This window comes from Fistularia commersonii, chromosome 6 (genome assembly GCF_037954325.1).
Source record: "Fistularia commersonii isolate RoL2024-O1a breed Wild chromosome 6, RoL_Fcom_v1.0, whole genome shotgun sequence".
NCBI classification, from domain to species: domain Eukaryota; kingdom Metazoa; phylum Chordata; class Actinopteri; order Syngnathiformes; family Fistulariidae; genus Fistularia; species Fistularia commersonii.
This window is the reverse complement of record NC_141289.1, coordinates 17,091,787-17,110,880: the sequence shown is the minus strand read 5'-3', so window position 1 is coordinate 17,110,880 and position 19,094 is coordinate 17,091,787. Positions and strand designations below refer to the sequence as shown.

At 40.2% G+C, this 19,094-nt stretch overlaps 2 protein-coding genes across 2 annotated transcripts; both read right to left on the bottom strand.

Moving 5' to 3' along the window:
- Positions 1-72: 72 nt before the first annotated feature.
- pwp2h (PWP2 small subunit processome component) lies at positions 73-10,307 on the bottom strand. Its single transcript, XM_086147512.1, has 21 exons — positions 10,168-10,307; positions 9,788-9,900; positions 9,561-9,655; positions 9,298-9,397; positions 8,718-8,861; positions 8,497-8,632; positions 8,174-8,418; positions 7,342-7,485; positions 7,157-7,227; positions 6,060-6,196; positions 5,353-5,501; positions 5,137-5,284; positions 4,901-5,051; positions 3,477-3,657; positions 3,239-3,386; positions 2,980-3,088; positions 2,566-2,631; positions 1,471-1,689; positions 1,130-1,280; positions 635-709; positions 73-426 (listed from the first exon to the last, which is right to left on the bottom strand). Exons 1-21 carry the CDS (start codon positions 10,183-10,185, stop codon positions 252-254), a joined length of 2,775 nt encoding a protein of 924 aa, XP_086003638.1. The 5' UTR covers positions 10,186-10,307; the 3' UTR covers positions 73-251.
- A 1,485-nt stretch (positions 10,308-11,792) lies between these two features.
- Positions 11,793-17,429, bottom strand: pjvk (pejvakin). The gene is made up of 6 exons (XM_086147511.1): positions 17,219-17,429; positions 16,176-16,371; positions 15,158-15,299; positions 14,357-14,474; positions 12,447-12,590; positions 11,793-12,365 (listed from the first exon to the last, which is right to left on the bottom strand). Exons 1-6 carry the CDS (start codon positions 17,427-17,429, stop codon positions 12,064-12,066), a joined length of 1,113 nt encoding a protein of 370 aa, XP_086003637.1. The 3' UTR covers positions 11,793-12,063.
- Positions 17,430-19,094: the final 1,665 nt, after the last annotated feature.

The following is a 19,094-nucleotide window of genomic DNA, read 5'->3' as shown; positions in this document are numbered from 1 at the left end:
GGTCAGATCAACAAACAAAAAAGGCAATTTATAACACTGAAACAATACAGGCCAAATAAAATACAAAACAAATCACATTTACAAAATGAATTTAATTAAAAAAAAGTGTTTACAGTCATTTCATTTTTTTTTTTTTTTTTGCAAAAAAAAAACAAAAATAAAAAACGGGTCCATAGATGTTATTTTCCTCATTATTCCTCTCCATTTATGGCCATGTTGCTAGAATGAGACATTTGCAAATGGGGGACCAACTACAAAATCATGTCCGTATCCTCCAAGTTAGCATCGCTCATCTCCTCAGAGAGCTTTTCTGCTTCATCATCCTCTTCCTGACTATCCTCTTCATCCTCCTCAGCCGCCCTCTTAATGCCCTTTTGCTTGGAGAGGGCTACAGCGTAGCGAATGTTGTACATGTTGAAGTCGCACCTGAGGATGGGCGCAAAATCGTAGGTATGTGACAAAAGCCAGGGGGGGATTTTATAAGCAGCTATTAATAACCATTTTTCTGTATTGTCATTTCTTTAAAATCCAATGCATAGGTCAACTTTTTGTGTGATCATTTTGAATAATAATCTGAATTGAAAATGTCAAGCAAAGTGTATTAAGTGTAAAGATTTAAAAAGCTTTTACTTACAGTTTTGTCAGGTTATCGTGGTGTCTCTGGATGCTCTTCTGCAGTGCATGCAAGGTTGGCAATATGGCTCCTGACCTGCAAACAAAATGATACTCAGGCAGGTCCATGAAGAAATCTCTCATATTTAGACTATATCGTGCCAGTTCAATTACATTTTACAAGACATAAAAAAAATGTAATAAATAAAAAAATCTACAATATTCAGCTTTTAGCCTTTGACCGTCTTTGATAATAACCTGACTTGACATGTGCTGCAATTTCCCTACAAAGAAAATAAATAAACCAAAACTGCAGGACTAACGTTTGATCCAACTGGCTGCCATAAGAATACATTTACTTTGGCCGAATTTATTTCCAAGTAAGGGAATCAGATCAAATATTTTCTTAAAGCAGAAATATCATTAATGCAAAAGTAGATAGTGTTTAAAAATAAAAAGCCTTATTTTATGTCGCAATTAATTATTCTCAGTTCAACTTAATTAGATTTCAACGGACCTGTTTTTGAGTTTCTGTCCATGTAGCATTAGCAGGTTCTGAGCCCAGGTCATGTAGAACTGCAGGTGTCCCGAGCTCTCCAGGCACACGGAGATGAACCCCAGTAACTTTTCGACGTAAATATCAGGGAGGCTGCCGCAAACAACTGAAACTGGAATACAATCACATGATATATGCCATTCAGGGATTTTCTTCTACAGAACTTGGCCAATTCACACTAAATGAATCCAAAATATATGAGTTTAAATTGAAGGTTACAGCATGGATTTCATTTTTCACCTGGCTGCAGTACAGTAGCCAGTCACTGGGACATGCTGTTGTGCAAAGGAAGGTTTACTCACTCTGTTCATGAGGCACAGTTTCCAGAACCTCCTGCTTCAGGGCTTTTTCATTGAGCCGGAAGGCCAGGACGATGGCCGACACCCACTCACGAAGGCGCAGCTGTTTGCGTATGCTGGCCGGTGTCACGTCTAAGTCCAGGTCGTAGGGGTCGAAGACCAGAGATCCGTCAAGGGAGTAGATTAGCAGGCCCTCGGTGGTGGTGGCTGCCCAGCTACGACCTGGGAGGGGAGAGGAGCATTTAGTCAAGCTGCTGAAAGAGCAAAGGGAAATGTTTCGCTCCCACTTTTAAGGGAAAAACTTATCATGAACTTTTCTTGAGGGAAGAAAAGGTGTTACCTAAAGCAAAATTGTCTTAAAAATGCTATCGCTACTGCCAACATTTGGAATTTTTACACTCTGTCGGAAAAACTCGAGGGTTAAACCAGCATCTCTTTAAACTAATGATAGTGAAATTCAATACATTTCCAAAATTATCTGCCTAATGGGTTGAGCTTCGCCTATTATGCAGTTAGAAAAAAAGTTGAACAAAATTCCATCACATTAATCTTATTAACTTCATAAAGATATCATATCAACAAAGATTTTTTTATGGTGGAAAACTTCACTTTTTTAAACTACAAATTTAACTATGATTGAAATCATTTCCTTTTCGGTCTCATTTATTCCAGACAGCTTTAAAATCTGTTCAGAATTCAGCAAATTGTGATTGATTAATTTATGGACAGATGGCTTACTTCCCCATAACTGAATGATTTATTGACAGAACATGAGTGGAGTTTGAATAAACATTGGAATGAGTTCTTTTTCTTCTCCCTGGTGCTTGGAAAAAAGAAACATTTCTGGCAAGTTCGCTGCTTAGAATGTCGTACGACAGGAAAATATATTACTTTGCCTCCATAATTAGTGCCTTCCATACATAATTGTATATTTTCAAACATCATGGAGTTTTGTTTTTGTGTTTTTCAAGGAGGAAAATGTAGTGGAAATGCTGCTAAAACATGGAGATGTAAGCTTCTCCGCAGCTGAAAAAAAAAGAAAAAAAAAAAAGAAGAAAAACACATAAACAAAAAAAAAATCCCTTGTTTGTCACTAACCAGTAGGGGAGAACTGTAGGGAGCTGACTCGAATCTCAGGCTTGAAGTGTCTGGAACTCATGTCGCCTTGGTGGAAGCAGAGAGAGACGATGAGGAGAGGAAAAAGAGTGTGCATCATCAATAGACTGCGTGGCCTTAGCTGACTGATGGAAAATACAAGAAACAAAAAGAAAAAAAAAAATCTACAATATTAATTTACAGACTAGTACACAAGAATAATATCTCCGGATTTGTTGTGAGGAGCAAAACATAGAGGCCACAAATCCATTGTTTTTGTTTTAAGGCAAGAAAAAAAAAGAATGTAGCAAAAGTCAGTGAGACAAACTGACACACATAAACCCTGAAAATTTGCACTTTTGCACATGATCTAAGTAATCCATTTCTTTGAATGAGGTCAGGTAGAGAGTTTCTCACCTTTCCTGACTCCAGGGAGGCTGATGTTGACACCGCCTTCATCTCCAGCTCCCTCGTCCACCAGGGCCAGACTGCCAAACTCTGTCATCTTCCGTCGGTCCAGAAACTCCTGGAAGAAAAAAAAAACGTGACAGAAACCATCAAGATCGACCAGCATTCTCATACCAAAACGGGCTTTTTTTTTCAAAATAACCAGATATGGTCCTCTAACAATAAGAATTCCCTCCAGCTGAGCAAATGTCTGAGTGTGTGACTGTACCTCCATGGCGTCGAAGGAGAGATTGCAGGAGATCTCAAACTTCTTCATGAGCAACTGGTCCTTGACGTTGTAGATGCAGACGAACTTCGACTGGCCTCCTGCCAGAATAGACTCCCCGTCAGCAGCGTAGCACAGTGACGTGAAAGACCTGTACACACACACACACAGGGTTATGTGAGCGCTGATCGTGTTTGCCCAACAGGAAATGCAATCCCAGAGCGGTGCCCCGTGCACTCACTTGCCCTTGGCCGACTGCTTGGCCGAGATTTTGTCCGTCTCTTTGCGACCCATCTCCAGGTCGTGACGTCCGGCCACCGAGCCGGTTTGTGCGGCCGAGTCGGGGTTCCAGAAGGACACCTCACCGTTCAGCGTGGCCACGGCCAGCTCTTGACCATCAGGCCTGTATGCTACCGCCAAAGCTGAAGAAGCAAGCCAGTTACGAAAAATAATGTAGATTGCAGTGTTAAAGGAATAAACTGGCCATTTTGCCAGTTCTTAACTGAGATGTGGATGCTATAGGGCAAAAAGGCAGACATAAACACAGACAAAATAACTGTGATAAATAAAATAGCATCAAGTGGTGGGAGAGAGGAGGATGGGTCAACATCGCCTCCCAACCCATGAACATCATTGCGACACTGAGCAGCTCCTTCAGCGACAGACTTCACCCCAATTGTGTGAAGGCGAGATTTAGCAGGTCCTTCTAGCCAGCTGCTGTTTGACTATTCAAAACTCAACTCTGCTCTCAATAGGCTTTTTTTTCATTCATTCATTCATGCGTTCACTCTTTCATTCATCTACTCATGTGTCCATTCACTCACTCAGACCCCATAGGTGTTACTACTACACTGATACTACTGTAAATATTGCTGTTGTTTGCTGCTAGTCGCCACTTTTGCACATGTTTATATTGTTTATACCAGAGGTCCCCAACCTTTTTTGTACCAGGAACCAGTTTTATGTATGAAAATGTTTCCATCAGTTCCATCACTTCACAGTTTTTAATCTGAATACAACGATTATACTTTATTTTACAGGCAATTACAATATTAAGTGCGCTGGTAAGGCGAAAACAGTAGTTTTTCAAAAGAAGATCTGGAAGGTCTAATGAACAAAATTATAATTTGTACCAAGAAAGATGTTCTTTGCAGACTGGTACCAAAAAATATTTATATTTATTGTCAATGCGTTGTTTAGTTGCAACTTGTTAAACAAGTCCTATCTGTTTATATATATTAACACTGCTTATTGTCTATTTTTACTTTTGATAATTTTGATCATATTTTTCTTGCACTGTCCACTTTCTGCTGTGAGTGGTTGAAATTTCCCTGCTGTGGGACGATTAAAGGAATATTCTATTCTAGTCTGTCAATGAAAAATCAATTCATTGAATTTTTTTAAAGCATGGACATGAATTAAAAACTCTAAAAAAATACTTTTCATTAGATTATATTTCCTCAAAGTTTTTATCAAACTTTACCTTATAGCTCTATTACGCACGCATATCCATATATGGCCCCTCAATACATACACAATATACCAATGGTCACGCTGAATATTGTTTTTATCAGATTATTAAATACATATTAGAAATATCAAATCTATTTTATTTGAAAGGAAGGAGAAGGAAGCTTATTTTGTCAACAAAAGCTTCAAGATTACCATCAGAGTTCAGAGGAAGTGTCTCCTTGACTTGCCAGCTGTCCATCATGTCCCACAGCCGTACAGTGCGGTCCCAAGAGGCGCTGGCGAGGATGGACTTGACCGGACTGAAACAGAGGCCACTGACCGGGCCCTCGTGACCCCCGAGGACCTGATCCAGCACAGGAAAGAGACGGGGGGGGGGGTTTGCGAGACGGTTCGGTGTGGAAATGTCTGAACGTCATGTGGATCCAAACCTCCAGCAGCCGGCCGGTCTGCATGGACCACAGGAAGATCTCGAATGAATCCTGGGCGCCTGCGCTGACCAGTTCGCCGCTGACATCTACGGCGAGCGAGGAGAACTGGGCGGGGCGAGGAGACGTGAATGTGCGGAAGTTTCGGTACCTGTAAAATAAACCGGGGTGAGCGGATAGACGAATTTCAGCACACAGAGAAGAGCCCCGCGGCTTCACCTGTGCAGGTCGAACGCTCTCACGGTCCCGTCCAGGGAGGCGCTGACAATGACAAAACCGCTGGAGGTGAAGGTGACGTTGGTGATGCTGCTAGAGTGTTCGGTGAAGGTGACGAAGCAGAGGCAGCTGTTGGTGTTCCACACTTTGACCTGCGGGTGGTGAAGCGAAGGAAATCCAATACAAAAACATGCAAACCTCTATTACAAACCTACTGGCAGTACCTTTTGCTCGCTCTAAGCGATCTCGGGCAAAACTGTTCTCAGCTCTACTACCTCAGTGGTGGAACAAACTTCCAGAAGCAACAAGACTAGCATCATCTCTCTCAACCTTCAAGAAACAGGTAAAAACTTTTCTCTTTCAGGACTATTTACTGCGCTGATGCTTGAGCTGCCCCAGATCAGGTTAGGCACCAAGTTAGGCTATGTAGTGTGTGTGTGTGTACGTATGTGTATGTTTTTGTTTAAAAAAAAAAAAAAAAAAAAAACTAACCCCAGCTTACTGTTCTGTATATTTCCTGTGCATCTTGTATTTGCAAGTGTTAATTGCAGTGCTTATGTCCTCTATTGTAAGTCGCTTTGGATAAAAGCATCTGCCAAATGTAATGCAATAATGTAATGTAATGTAAAAAGAGTGATTGTAGGTTTTAGAATAAAAAAAGAGACATTTGGAAAGGCGGCGATTTCAATTTTTCGAGTCCGACGGCTCACCTTGCCGTCGTCTCCTCCCGTGGCGATATACTGGCCGTCAGGGGAGTAAGCCAGCGACGCCATGTTGTTAAAATGTCCCTGCTGCTTGAAAACGTACGATTCACTCTGCCACTCCCACACCAGCAGCTGGCCCATCCCTGAAACCATCATTTTTTTTTTTATTATTCCTCTCATCGATATTTCTAAGTCATGCAAACACATTCATGTTTTTACCAGAAGTTACCATAATTTCCAGACTGCAAGCCGCTACTTTTTTCAACACGCTTTGAACACTGGGACTTAAACAATGATGCTGGTAATTTATGTTTTTTTTTTGGGGCTAGCGAGCGTCATGGCACAAAACATTTAGCCTCCTCACATCAGACCAATGAAATTACCGTGAAATTCTGAGGCCATTCAATTCCACCACTAAAGAAGACAACTTTAATTGTTTTAGTGCGCAGGAGGAAGACAAAGATAGCGATCAGCTGGAGTAGGACAAAACAGGGATAGAAAATAGATGGACGGATGGATTTGTCCTTGCTTTATTTATTAATAATCTTTTTTATCAGCCTTGTCACAGGCACTGAGTGGAAAAAAGCACTTCCAGGAAATATTTGTAGATGTTACTGGTATGTATTTCATTAAAAGTTAAAAAAAAAAAGTGTAACATCTTTCTGTGTAAATATCTCATGTTACAATGTGTACACTTGCAGCTTATAGACAAGTGCAGCCTGTATGTGCACACATAGAATTATTTATTCATGTATTTTTAGCCGGTGCGGCTTATATTCGGGTGCACTCAATAGTCCCGAAACTACGGTACTAAGTGAACCAGGGCTGTTACGATACAGTTAAGGCAACAACTGAAAAAAAAAACAGATTATTTGATTTTTAATTGTTTCCTTCAAGTGCATCGACTGGTTTGGAAGCCTCATCTTTGTTTTGTTTTTTGCCCTGTTTCCTCAGGCAGCTGGCCTGCCGCCGTGCTAGCGATTGAAAAGTTGAAAACAACGCAAAAATCAGACTGCGACTCCCACGGGGGGGGGGCACAAATATCAGTTAGCTTCAGAAACGACTTCCAAGTAAAGGAAGTAACAACAGCACAGATTTCTTACCTGAGCATCCAAAGCCGATCCAGTCTCCCGAGCTGTTTAGGGCCACTGAATTGATTCTCTGGTCTGAAATGCTGCAATGAGGAAATTAAGGACATCATTCCAAGTCAGTCCCGCCATATCCTACTCTTATTGTACTTTGCGGAGATGCTTACAGTTCCGTCAATAAGGCCAACCTTGAATCTCACCTGAGGGAGTGAATCAGGTTAACTTCCGGAAGTTCGTGCAGGTGGAAGATTCCTGAGGCGAAGCCCGTGACCAGGATGTGAGTGGGCTTGTGATAGGCAGCTGCAGTCAGTTTGTTGAAATCCCCCTCCTTATTGAAGAAGTGCCTGCATGGTACCAGAAATGCCCTTTTAGTGGAAATGCTTTACATGGTTTTTGGATGGCTCCTTTTTGAGCTTGTGGAGGGCCGAAGAAGAACCTCAGGTGTGCAGCTAAAAAGTGCCTTCGGGAGTTTGAGTCAAATATATAAGACACCTTAGATTTCCCTGTAAATACCTTTCCTGTGTTGAAAGTTTTACACCAGCCAAAGGACAAATAAACTTGCACTTTTGTAACAACCAAATAACTGAATGCAGAGTGGAAAATGGAGCTGATTTTGATGCTCTGCAGGTCAACATTAAAAAAAAAAAAAAAAAAAAAAAAAAAAAAAAGGTTTTTCACCTCAATATTCACTCTTCTTTGCTTCAATGTAAAACAAAAGAACATTGGGGGAAAAAGTCCCAGAAAATCACAAGAAATTACCTGAGAATTCACTCACTTGTCAGTGACGCTGTATTTTACATTAAAAGGAGATCATCACAAAACATCCAAATTTGAAACAATGACACGGTTTTCAAACTATCATCTTGACAACAACAGACAGATAATTCTAAAAGCTCCATTTTATTCTGATTGTACTGAACAGGAACACATGAATCCTTATGTCTATGAAACTACTGGATCATCATCCAAAGATTTGCTGGTCTGAATAAAACAATGAAGCATACAAAAGAAGAAAAGTGATGGATTTCTTACTTGCTGACGTGCTTGTATCGAACATTCTTGATCTTGCCTTTGTCTGTGGGCGTCTCAGCTTTGCCCCTGATGATCTCTCCCGAAGTTTCCTCTCCTCTCAACTCCCGATCCTCATCTTCATCCTCCTCTTCGTCCGTCTGCTTCGAATGCTTGGCCTCTTTGCCGCTGTTCTTCAGGACAAGGCCGTCCGGCTCGGTGTTGCTCTCCCAGACGCACAGCGTCCCGTCCTGGCTGACTGTGTACAGCTGCCGACAGCAAGGACTCATCTGCACCTCTCATTCATTTGTGTCAAAAAACTTACAGCGGCGAGAAAAAGCACTCACATTTAGACTGTCTTTCTCGAAGAAGCAACCCACGATGATGTCCTTGTGTCCTCCCAGTGAATAGTAGATGAGGTTGGCCCAGCGCTCGGCGCCAAACACCCACGTTGACATGTCTTTGCTGCCCACTACAAAACACCTGGAGGAGACCAAACAGTTGCTTGCTCACTTTCACACTTCATGTTAGATCGCCGATGTCAAAGAGGTCACCGGGCTTCGCTCACTTGGAGTCGTCGGTCCAGTCGATGCAGGTGGTTTCATCGTAGGGGCCGTAATAGCTTTTGTCCAAAACAAAGGCGTTGAATTCTCGCTGCTTGCCCGGAGCGTAATACATCAACGCTACATTTTCTTTCGTAACCACAAACTTCCTGATGTGAGAAAAGTCATGATGGTCATAATTTGTCTCTGAAACAGGTCAATGTCAGTCACGAGTATCTTTTCATTTGCAATTTTTTTTTTATTCATGTTTTCCACATGATTAAGTTTCTCAGACAAACCTGTATACATAATGATGGACATCTGTTAGAAATTTTTTTTTTTTTTTTTTCCCCAAAAAATATCAAGATAGAATTGAAACTAACATGGTACTACGAGGGCTCTCAAACCCAGTTTATGATTAAATGAGCATCAGCTTTTATACTGATTTAACATCCTAAGGACTTCATAAATTCATTTAATTATCAGTTAACAAACAACTGCTCCACGTCCATGCGAGAAAAAACAATATTTAAAATCAAACTCTTGCATTGTGGGAAGACTACATTAGTAGTGTTTCTTTAAGGGAAATAATCAGACATTCCTTACCTGCCATCAGGGGAGAAGCGGATACTGTTGACCGGTTTATGAAAATGGAAATGATGCAGGATGGCACGGGTCACGAGACTAATCAACAACGCGGCACCATCTGTACATCAATGACAGGCAGACACATATTATTTTGAATAAACTAATACATGGGAAAAATTGCCCAGGTGTGAATAAGAGTGAATGTTTTTTTTGTCTATATGTAGCCCTGTAATTGACCGAAGGAAAAGATCATAGATCAAAATTTCTGTGTACTTTCTCACCTTCATCCACCAGGATTGCCAGGCTTCCATCAGGGGAGAGACCCACACAAGTAATGTTCTTTGTGGTTGAGACTGGCAGTGTCTCTGATGTGTTGCTGGAAGAAACAACACACTGTTTTATTCCCTTTTACTTTAAAAAAAATTACATATGATTTGACACAGCTGTAATGTCCACTTGCATCTACAAAGCTATATATTTGTTTCTGACACCAAAGTGCATGTCTTACTTTTTCAAGTCGAAAACAGATATTCTATTTCCAACAGGACTGATTACGGCGTTGCCATCTTTGGAAAAACTCAGATTTCCTTGACGGTAGACTGCTCCGAGAAGATTGGAAAACTGAACCCAAAACAAGAGATTAAACTTTTTTCACTCATAAATGGCAAGTCAATGAAACTACTTACACGCAAAACAAACAGACAATAATGAAGGTAGATACCAAGGCAAAATAGTAAGTACAAAAATTAACTCTTAATCACGCTAAAAGAGCTTATACTCGATAAACACGCGGGGAAACTGTAGAATAAATGAATGAATGAATAAAGTTTAGTTGATCGCTGCACACCACATTGCTAAACGAAACGACCAGCCAGCTAGCGCGCTCACCTTATAAGCAAACTTCATTGTGCGATTTAATTCTTAAACTTCATGCATCTATCCACTCAAACGTTTTTTTTTAATACTGGCTTAGAAATTGATTTAAGGCGAGGTGTCACGAAACATGCTGCTTTTTCCCCGAAGGTATCCCACACGTGTTTGCGTTGTGTTGACACTTGATACATCCGGGTCGAATGGACCTTAAGTCGCCCGCTAGCGCCCTCTAGTGGCCGGAGGGTGAATTGCGGAAAATCCAGACATGATACTTCAACCTTTATTAAAAGGAACACTCAATTTGAACAAAAACACAAACGAACACATTTTTAAAAAGTGTGTCCTCAAAATAAGATTTGTAAATAAGCTCTAATGATATTTGATAGGAATACTTAAATTTTCCATATTACTTTGTTCTTCTGTGTGTCAGTACAAAATTCTGTATTATAGAATTATCAGTGTATTTTTTAAACTTCCCAAAATCTGAGGAGTGCAAAATGCAAGAAGAGTTAAATATTCTAAACTCTAAATCACCTGGAGAGAGCGACGTTATTGCACAAAAAGCCGGAAGCTACCTTCCCAAAGACTGTATATCCTTTATGAGTTACATATCCTTTCAATAATTTTATTAAAGACTTTCTCAGTTTTCATAAAACTTGTACAAATAGTTAAAAATAATGACCTTGTTTTGATAATTAACTCACTTTGAAATGTTATATTCTCACATTTAAAGACACTCGAATTTGCCTTTGTGTTTGGAATGAAGCAGACACCCAAAAGGCTAATGTTGGGAAAAATAAAGCAAGTTCTCAAAAGTAATGTACAAGTACCACCTTTAATAAATGAGCCTCTTCTGGCGGTTGGATTATAACACCTGCCAAAGAACACAAAATATATCCTACAATGATATGCCTTCTAGGAGCTTAGAGGACACTGACAGGGTTGACAATATCCTGATAGGAGGTATTTTCACCTCATTATAAATGTATGCTAATGCGCTCATATTTTGGTAATCAAGCATTTTGTTGCTAATTAAGGTTTACTTCAGTTGGTTTAAAAATGTAAAGAGGTTCAGGGCTACGTGCAAAAAAGGCACTAGACGCAAAGGAGAATATTTTGTTTATTATTATATTTTTGTGATGGAATTCAGTAACTCTATTACTGAGATGTTACTGCTTTAAATCTGCAATTGCTATTTATGGCTGCAGAGTGCGCTCTTCTGCCAGAGTTCTCTCATACATATACAGATCGCAGATCCACATTCACACACACCTTATACCAGGGGTGGGAAAACTACGGCCCGCGGGCCACATCATGCCCGTTGGTCTTTTTAATCCGGCCTGCAAAAGATTGCTACAGAATTCATACTTGATGTGAATGATTGAATGATTGGATCATGAATGTGGGAGCTCAAACAGGAGATTATTTCATTTTTGGAGCTACTTGATAATTTTCCTGAGCTGAATGACACAGATTGGCTTCGTGATTTAGCCTTTATTATGGACATACTGACACACATGAATGAGCTGGACGAGAAGCGAAAAGGGAAAAAACGGTTTGTGCATGAAATGCAAGCAAACGTCAAGAGTCTTCAAAACCAAGCTGGTTTTATTCTCCAAGCAAATGTCAGATAATGTTCAGAAAAATTTCTGAGGAATATGTATCGTATCTTGTGCTGACCCGGCCCGTCTTTCAAATTTTAAAAGTCAACAGGGCCCCTGAGCCAAAAAGTTTGCCCACTCCTGCCTTACACAGTTGCCCACTGACTGAAAGTGGACACCGGCAGTATATACATTGCACTCACCAATAATGCCAAAAATGACAGTGACTTTCTTTTACTGAGGTGTTTGGCTGCTGCTGAAGTGATTATGTTGGCGTGATGGATTCATTCACTGTCACAGCTTCAGTTTTTCACCTCAGCGTTTTGTGCCAGAGGTCAAAACAGGGCACGGCATGCAGCCGGACATATTTATGGCCCCCGGTGGAGCACTCCAGGCAGCCGTAGACCGTCTCTCTCCTCTGGCTGCCCATTCCACACAGAGCACACGGACCCTTGGGGATGTTGTGCTTGAGGAGGTTGACTCGTGTGTGTGAGCTTTCCCTCAGGTAGGCGGTGGATACATCAGTCATGCTGGCGGCTTTCTCGTAGTAGTCTGTCACCATGTCGTCCACGTACGTGTCGGTATGCGTGAGTTCCTCAAACGTTCTGTCGTCTGCAGCGGCCGTGGGGGGAAATGTTCGGGGTTTGGTGAAAGGTTATATTGTATGTTACTTCCTGAAGGTTATATCTGTACCTGCTCTGAAGGGGTTTCCATAAATGATCCCAGACAGGAAGCGGCGCAGTCGACCCACAGAGAAGCGACCGATGAAACCGCCGAGCTGCTCCCTGATCTGCTCCCGCTCGAAACCCCCTCGCGACTCTGGAGCCACACAAATGTCTGAGGCAGAACGATGAGAAAATAAGTGGGATGTTTGCTCGTGTTCATTTCCTATAAATATGCTCAGAGACCTGAGAGACATGTGACCTCACCTACTCGACAAATGGATCAGCAGGGTGTTTTTTTTTTTAACTTATTACTTATTTTCACAGTTTTTATACAGAAACTTCCACTTTCCCGAAGTACAAAGGTTTCTTTAAGAATTATCCCTACCATTGACTGCTGTTGACTCCTTACTTTCCAAAGTGGGAGTCCACAGAAATGCAATGACCTCTCTTATAGGTTAAATGTCTCTTGTCATTCTGTTATCTATTTTTATCCTTGTTGTTGTCTTCGTCCTTTTAATTGTCTCTTTAATTTCAAGATGTCCAAGTGTTTATTGTCACGTGTGCAGTGTAAAAACATGTTTCCCGGCACAGTGAAATTCCTACTTTGCTGTCCGCAGTGCATTTGGATATGTGCCGCGAGGAAGAGTGTAAACATTGTTATAGATATGATTATAGATACGAATATGAATAGTGCAATAGAACAGTGGCGGCGCAGCAAGACATTTGAGTGCAGCTCACAAAGTGCAGGTGTAAGAAGAATGAGTGTCAGCTGTTTAAGAGGTTTATGATGGCAGTCGGGTAAAACGAATTATTTATATTTATATTTCGTGTTATAGTTGTGCAGCTGTGATATCTTATCTTATCTTATCTTATCTTATCTTATCTTATCTTATCTTATCTTATCTTATCTTATCTTATCTTTTCTTATCTTATCTTATCTTATCTTTTCTTATCTTATCTTATCTTATCTTATCTTATCTTATCTTATCTACTGAACATTCTTTATTTTAGTTCCTGTCTCAGAAACATATCTATTTCAAACCACTCCCTCCTCATTGGTTTGTGTCCAGAGGACTGCGGAGCGGCTGCACCCCAGTGCCCGATGAGGCTCTCAAGGGTGTGTTTGAAGCCAGAGGGAAGCTAAATAAAGATGAGTTAGGCGGATCCGCCTTTAGAACAATAAAACTGCAAGACCAGCAGGTGGAGTCCTCGGTCAGGATGACCCAACCCGATCAAAGTTTTCTTGCATAGGCCTTGACCACGATCATCTTAATGATTAAGCCGTGGTACAGTTTACAGTGAAATAGATGATGAAGCAGGATAACTATATTAAGGGTGCGGCTTCTTTGTGATCAACAGCTGAATCCATGGAAACTTGTGTTTCAGTCTGATTCTCCTTTTGCTCTCCCCCGAGCCCGGCCATATCATCCAAATACGGTCTAAAAGCCAAAATGGTAAACTTGAGGGTTCGGATTCCACTTCTTGAATAAGCCCCATTCTTCTGCCACATTGCAGTGCTTCCTATGTTTGTATTTCTAAGGAAAGTCATGTCGATTTTTTTCTATCTTTCACGTCATAACTGGAGGCACTTTTGAATGCAGGACATTAAAATCAATGTAGTGCCCTGTGAGACCGAGGTGAATATTTCAAACGGTAAACCCCCGGTTTAAGACTAACTGGCAAAGTCGTGTGACCAGCTGTCACCATAACAAAGAAAAAAAAAAACAATTTAGAGTTAGTGGTGGACAATTGTGGTGCAACAACTTTCATAAAAGAAAAGAACGCGCCGTGTGGAGTTTGCCAAAAATCTTGGGCGATGAGGCCTTTTTCATGTGGAGTGATTGTTAATTTCATTACATGTATGTTAGGGCGTCTTTGCTGTTCGACTTGGAAATGAAGAAGGCAAAATACAAGGAAAGCTGAATTCAGCGTTCCTACCCAGACGCCCATCCAGCCGAACAAACAGCTCACAGATGCTGTAGGCGATGGTGGTGTGGGCCGGGATGACGATGGCTTTGTCTCGACCCTTTGGATTTCTGCCATCGTCGATCTGAAACTATCGGACAGAACAAATCCCTCCATCGGTCCGTTAGAAAGAGAGGATTTGAGTGGAAGGTGGTTGGATCAATAAGGATTTGAGGCTTAAAAAAAATTCTAATTAAGGATGATTAATGCAATTTGTCATCAATAGTTTTTATACCCTTGTATTTATACTTTATTCCCCTCACTTTTATCACACCCTGGCTTTCTTTGTGCTTGATTTCCAAGTTTAATTGGAAGCATTGATTCATCTCTGATCGCATGTTATTCTATTAACTAACCTCTTGCAAGTCTTTATTTACTTAATCCCTTGATAATGTATTGATGATTTACAGAATTTAATTATCACAATCAACTGTTTGTTCAATTTCTTGTCAGTGTTAAATTTCCTGCAAATTGTGCATTAAGTCTGACCTACTTTTATGTTGAGGTGAGTTTTGTCTAACCTCTTTTTTTTTTTTTTTCTTGACCCAGGACATTTTCAGATTGTTTTTAAAGTATACACGGGCTATTGCGCAGGTAAATGAAGTACTGAAATAATTCATCAACAATACAATAAATCTCAAATATGTAGATTTAAACAAAATGATCTAAAATTGTTGTCCTTGGGTCCAAATTCAGAAACTGATCTGTTCCTGGTTTTGTGTTTGTCAGAGGGATTTGTGGATTCCCTCAACATCATTGTTACTTGTGTTTTACCCTCATGGTGGTTCCTCTCATGCCGGCGTGGACGGTGAGAGAGCACTGGCGGGTGGTGCGGATGCTCTCCACAACAACGCAGAGAATACTCCGCCTGCTGCCCCTGGACTGACGGACCAGGCAGTGGTCCAGGTCCACTTTCCTGAAAGACACAGCGAGACACAGCATATCCTGCAAAGACGTCTGTGGATGTGTCTTCCTGGGGGATGACCCGTGTGTTTTCTGCTGTTACACGCCACTCCTTGTGTTTTTTTTTTACAAGTGTCAGAATAACAGCATTATTTATTCATCCTCATGGAAAACCCTCTTCTCACATTTCTTTTTGCTTAACACGTTGGAGGTCAAACTTGAATCCCAATTTTCTGGATATTTTTGTAAATTTGAGAAAATGTTTCACAAATGTTTCGGGGTCACCTCAGAAAAGCGTTTTTATGAAGGTGTTTGACCTCCAGTAGTGTTTGCATACAATACAATTTTTTGATTTCAATATCTAGCCAATATTATTTGTGCAAGAAGCACATATTTTTATTTAACTTTGAAAATACGAATTTCATTTGTTTTTTTTTAGATCTCTAAATATGTTGGAATCTTTCAGCTTTTCAGCAGATTTACATCTGATTTTTATGTGTCACAGTTTGCCCGTTTTTGCCATGTCCTGAAATAAACAGATTGTGTTTGCTTGAAAATTGAAGTACAACTGAGCAAAAAAGGCTTCATAAGAAAAATACTTGGAGGAACAATAATATAAATACTTTTCTCCCAATTTTTCCACTTAAGGTTAAACACTCCTCACTAACATTGCATCACTACTTAAGTGTTTTTAATTATTTAAAAATCACCTAGTTGGCCCACATCCCTACCATAAAGGAGCTGGCACATTTTACACCCTTTGGAGAGGCAAATAAATATTTGATATTCATCACCAATATTCATCACACGCGGCTGCCCCCGATGTAAACGATCTAATGGCAATGACACGGAGACAGCAGCCACCCGGTGGACGGCCGTGTCGTGATACCTGGAGTTGAGTTCTCGCAGTAACGTGGGAACTTCAAGCTCGTGTTTGGTCACGATGCCAAAGGAGGCTTTGACGGCTACTGAATCGGAGCCACTAATGTTGAAGCCCACATCATTGATGATATGGTTGCCCAGGCGACCATTAAGGGCCACGTCTGATTTGTCCTCGTAGTTGAGCAGCTGATAAGAAGAGACACCTGCACGAATGAGACCAAAATTTTCATTAAAATGTTCATGTGGCTGTAGGAGATACATATATATCGATGTATATAAACTATTGCTAGGATTGCTGAAACTATTGCTAAATTTGTACTAATTTCTGTAATAAATCTGATAATACCGGTGTGAAATAATGGAAGAAGTGAGTCAAGATATCATCTGCTTGTTTTTACATTTTTTTTTCAATTTTCAGTTTTTTTCGATCCAACGTGCAAAATTCAAATTTCTAATACACTCCCAAAGGAGACATGTGAGGAACAGAAACAAATCTAAAAACTGCATAAAAATCTCCGGGAAGTATTGTTAATATTGCTTTGAGAGACCTAAGTATGTTTCTACGAAAGATTTACTTTATGTTTTAGAAATATTATCAAGATGAAGTTAAAGCTATAATATGTCCATTCATGTAAAATCACTGTCGGAATGAGAATAAATGTTTTATTTCCCTAAACAGAAGATTCAGTTGCTGTTTTCATCATCTTACTATGTGAAGAGCCATAAATCAATAACTTTTTCTGTGATTTAAAGAAAAATAAATTGAAACAAACGGAGCCCAATCATGTGAGTTCAAATGAATGATTATAGGTGAATAATAAGACCGAAGTCCAACACAACATATTATCAAGCAAAATATTCCATATGACATTGTTTTTCCTGTATAAAAATTGGACTCCTTATTTTTCAAAAGGCCGCGATGAACGTGAATGCATTCATACGGTTGTTTAATACAAACATTCACCTTTTTTTGTGACAAAACAAATCCCGGCATCACCCCTCTCAAACCCTAAAACCAATTAAATGCACATCCGCAAATCCGTTGGTCACCTGCTGCGATCTCCTTCTCCCCCACCAGGATGTCCTTCAGGGAAAAAGGGGTCGAGGCGTACTTGCTCTTCTTCCAGAAATGTCTTTTCCTCTTCCGGGTGACCAGGCTGAGCGGCTGGTAGCGGTCGGCCTCGCTCAGGCTCGGGACGGGGATCAGCCTCCCGGTGTCTCCCACCTGCTTTACAAAGTTCTTGGTAGCAGCTGCAAACATGTTATGTTTGTCTCTTGATCTCTGTCTGTCTTTCTCTCACCTCAGTGGGTGAACTTCTTCAACGGTCTTCTCTCTGACTTCGCAAGTGTTCAATAATCCAGGTGCCCTGTAAGGTGATACATCTGTGTCAACCTGATATGTCACTTCCAACCTGTAACCTCCTGTCACATGACCATTCTGTTGGAAAAACAAATTGTAGGAGAAGCTGACAGGAGCTGACGTCGCACATTTTTCACTTTTGTTTCAAATCTTTCAGCATTCTACCAGATATAATTGATAATTGTTATTCATTTTGTAATGCAATGAAATGGTTTTAACAAAATGTTTCTTCGTAACATGATTTTTTTTCCCTCAAAACATAAACATTGTTCGATAGATGGACTAAAAATGTGTTGACATGAAATCCTTTACTTGAGAAATTGATACACATGATTCTTAAAGGGAATATTCATATTTTAACATTTGAAATTTCTTGTCACAACATTATACTATTCCTTCATGTCTTGTGACAAAGAGTCCGATATGAGTTGTCCACTCATTATATTGTATGAATGTGACATTTTGATGGAAATTTTGTACAAAATTTGCAATTAAAAACATGTAAAACATATAAATTTGGGGATACCTATAAGGGTAGGGCTTGAGTTCTACATATAAGTCCCTGCAACTTCAGTTGAAGGACGTTAGCTATACTTTAATGTGACAAATATATTCATGGATTAGGAAATTGAATACTGCTTATTTAATTAATACCAAACCTCAAAAGCTTGGAGAAATCAAAAAAAAACAAGACAAACCAAAAGTAACATCGAAGTTGGTCAATGTGACTTGCAGAAATCTGCGGTCAGTGGAAAAAGTCAGAAAATCAATAAAATAGAAGCTAAATAGTGTGAAACTCTTTCATTCAGCTCTGCCACACTGAAGATGCCAGTGTGAAACACAAGATCCACGTTCTCTTTACCTCACGGGACATCTGTGCACGGCAGAAGCCTCGCACTCCGAAGAACTGCTTTATTATTTCATGGGATGTTCCTGTGGTTTTTTTTTTTGCCGGACTTCATGTTTCTGCAGTTGATCTTTTTTTAAAGTTTGAATCCAATCCATCTCTTTTACTGGTGGCTTGTGTGTGTGTGTGTGTCCAGCAGAATCTCCCTCTCTCTCTTTCTCTCTCTTTTTTGTGGTCTCAGTCGGCTACTGTCTAGTCTACTCGGCAATAAATAGCCAAGAAGCTAAATGCCACATTTCACCGCAGAAACTGTGTCAGTAATAGTTTCTTTGCATTTCAGCCTGTAATTTCAGAAAGTAGAAACATGCTGCAATTGACACAAAGACATGTTTCGCTATGTTGACTTTGAAAATGTCTGGAATAACTCTTGTATGTTTCTACTGAGTCTATTCTCAGTTGATTCAAGTGACCTGAAGAGATCCCTCAGATTTCACTCGGATTCACCAGATCAGACCATTAAAAACTTTGAACCTGTTAACTTGCTGCAGGTCAAACCTCAGTGGCTTTTTTATTTTTTTTCATTTTCTTTAATGATCAGCCACACGTGTCTAAATGCTAAATGTTTCACACGGAAACTAAAATTTCAAGTCACATTTGAATTTCAAATTTGTAACTGAATGCGATATTTAGATCTATATTTGTTGGTGGAATTTGTTGAG

Coding starts and splice junctions, on each gene's coding strand:
- pwp2h (XM_086147512.1), bottom strand. Junction 3,387..3,476: donor AAGCAGTCGGCCAAGGGCAA/GTGAGTGCACGG, acceptor GTGTGTGTACAG/GTCTTTCACGTCACTGTGCT. Junction 1,281..1,470: donor AACTGTGCCTCATGAACAGA/GTGAGTAAACCT, acceptor ATTGTATTCCAG/TTTCAGTTGTTTGCGGCAGC.
- pjvk (XM_086147511.1), bottom strand. CDS start 17,429: ATGTTTGCAGCTGCTACCAAGAACTTTGTAAAGCAGGTGGGAGACACC. Junction 12,591..14,356: donor TCGGCTGGATGGGCGTCTGG/GTAGGAACGCTG, acceptor GTTCTGCCTCAG/ACATTTGTGTGGCTCCAGAG. Junction 12,366..12,446: donor TGGAAACCCCTTCAGAGCAG/GTACAGATATAA, acceptor CGGCCGCTGCAG/ACGACAGAACGTTTGAGGAA.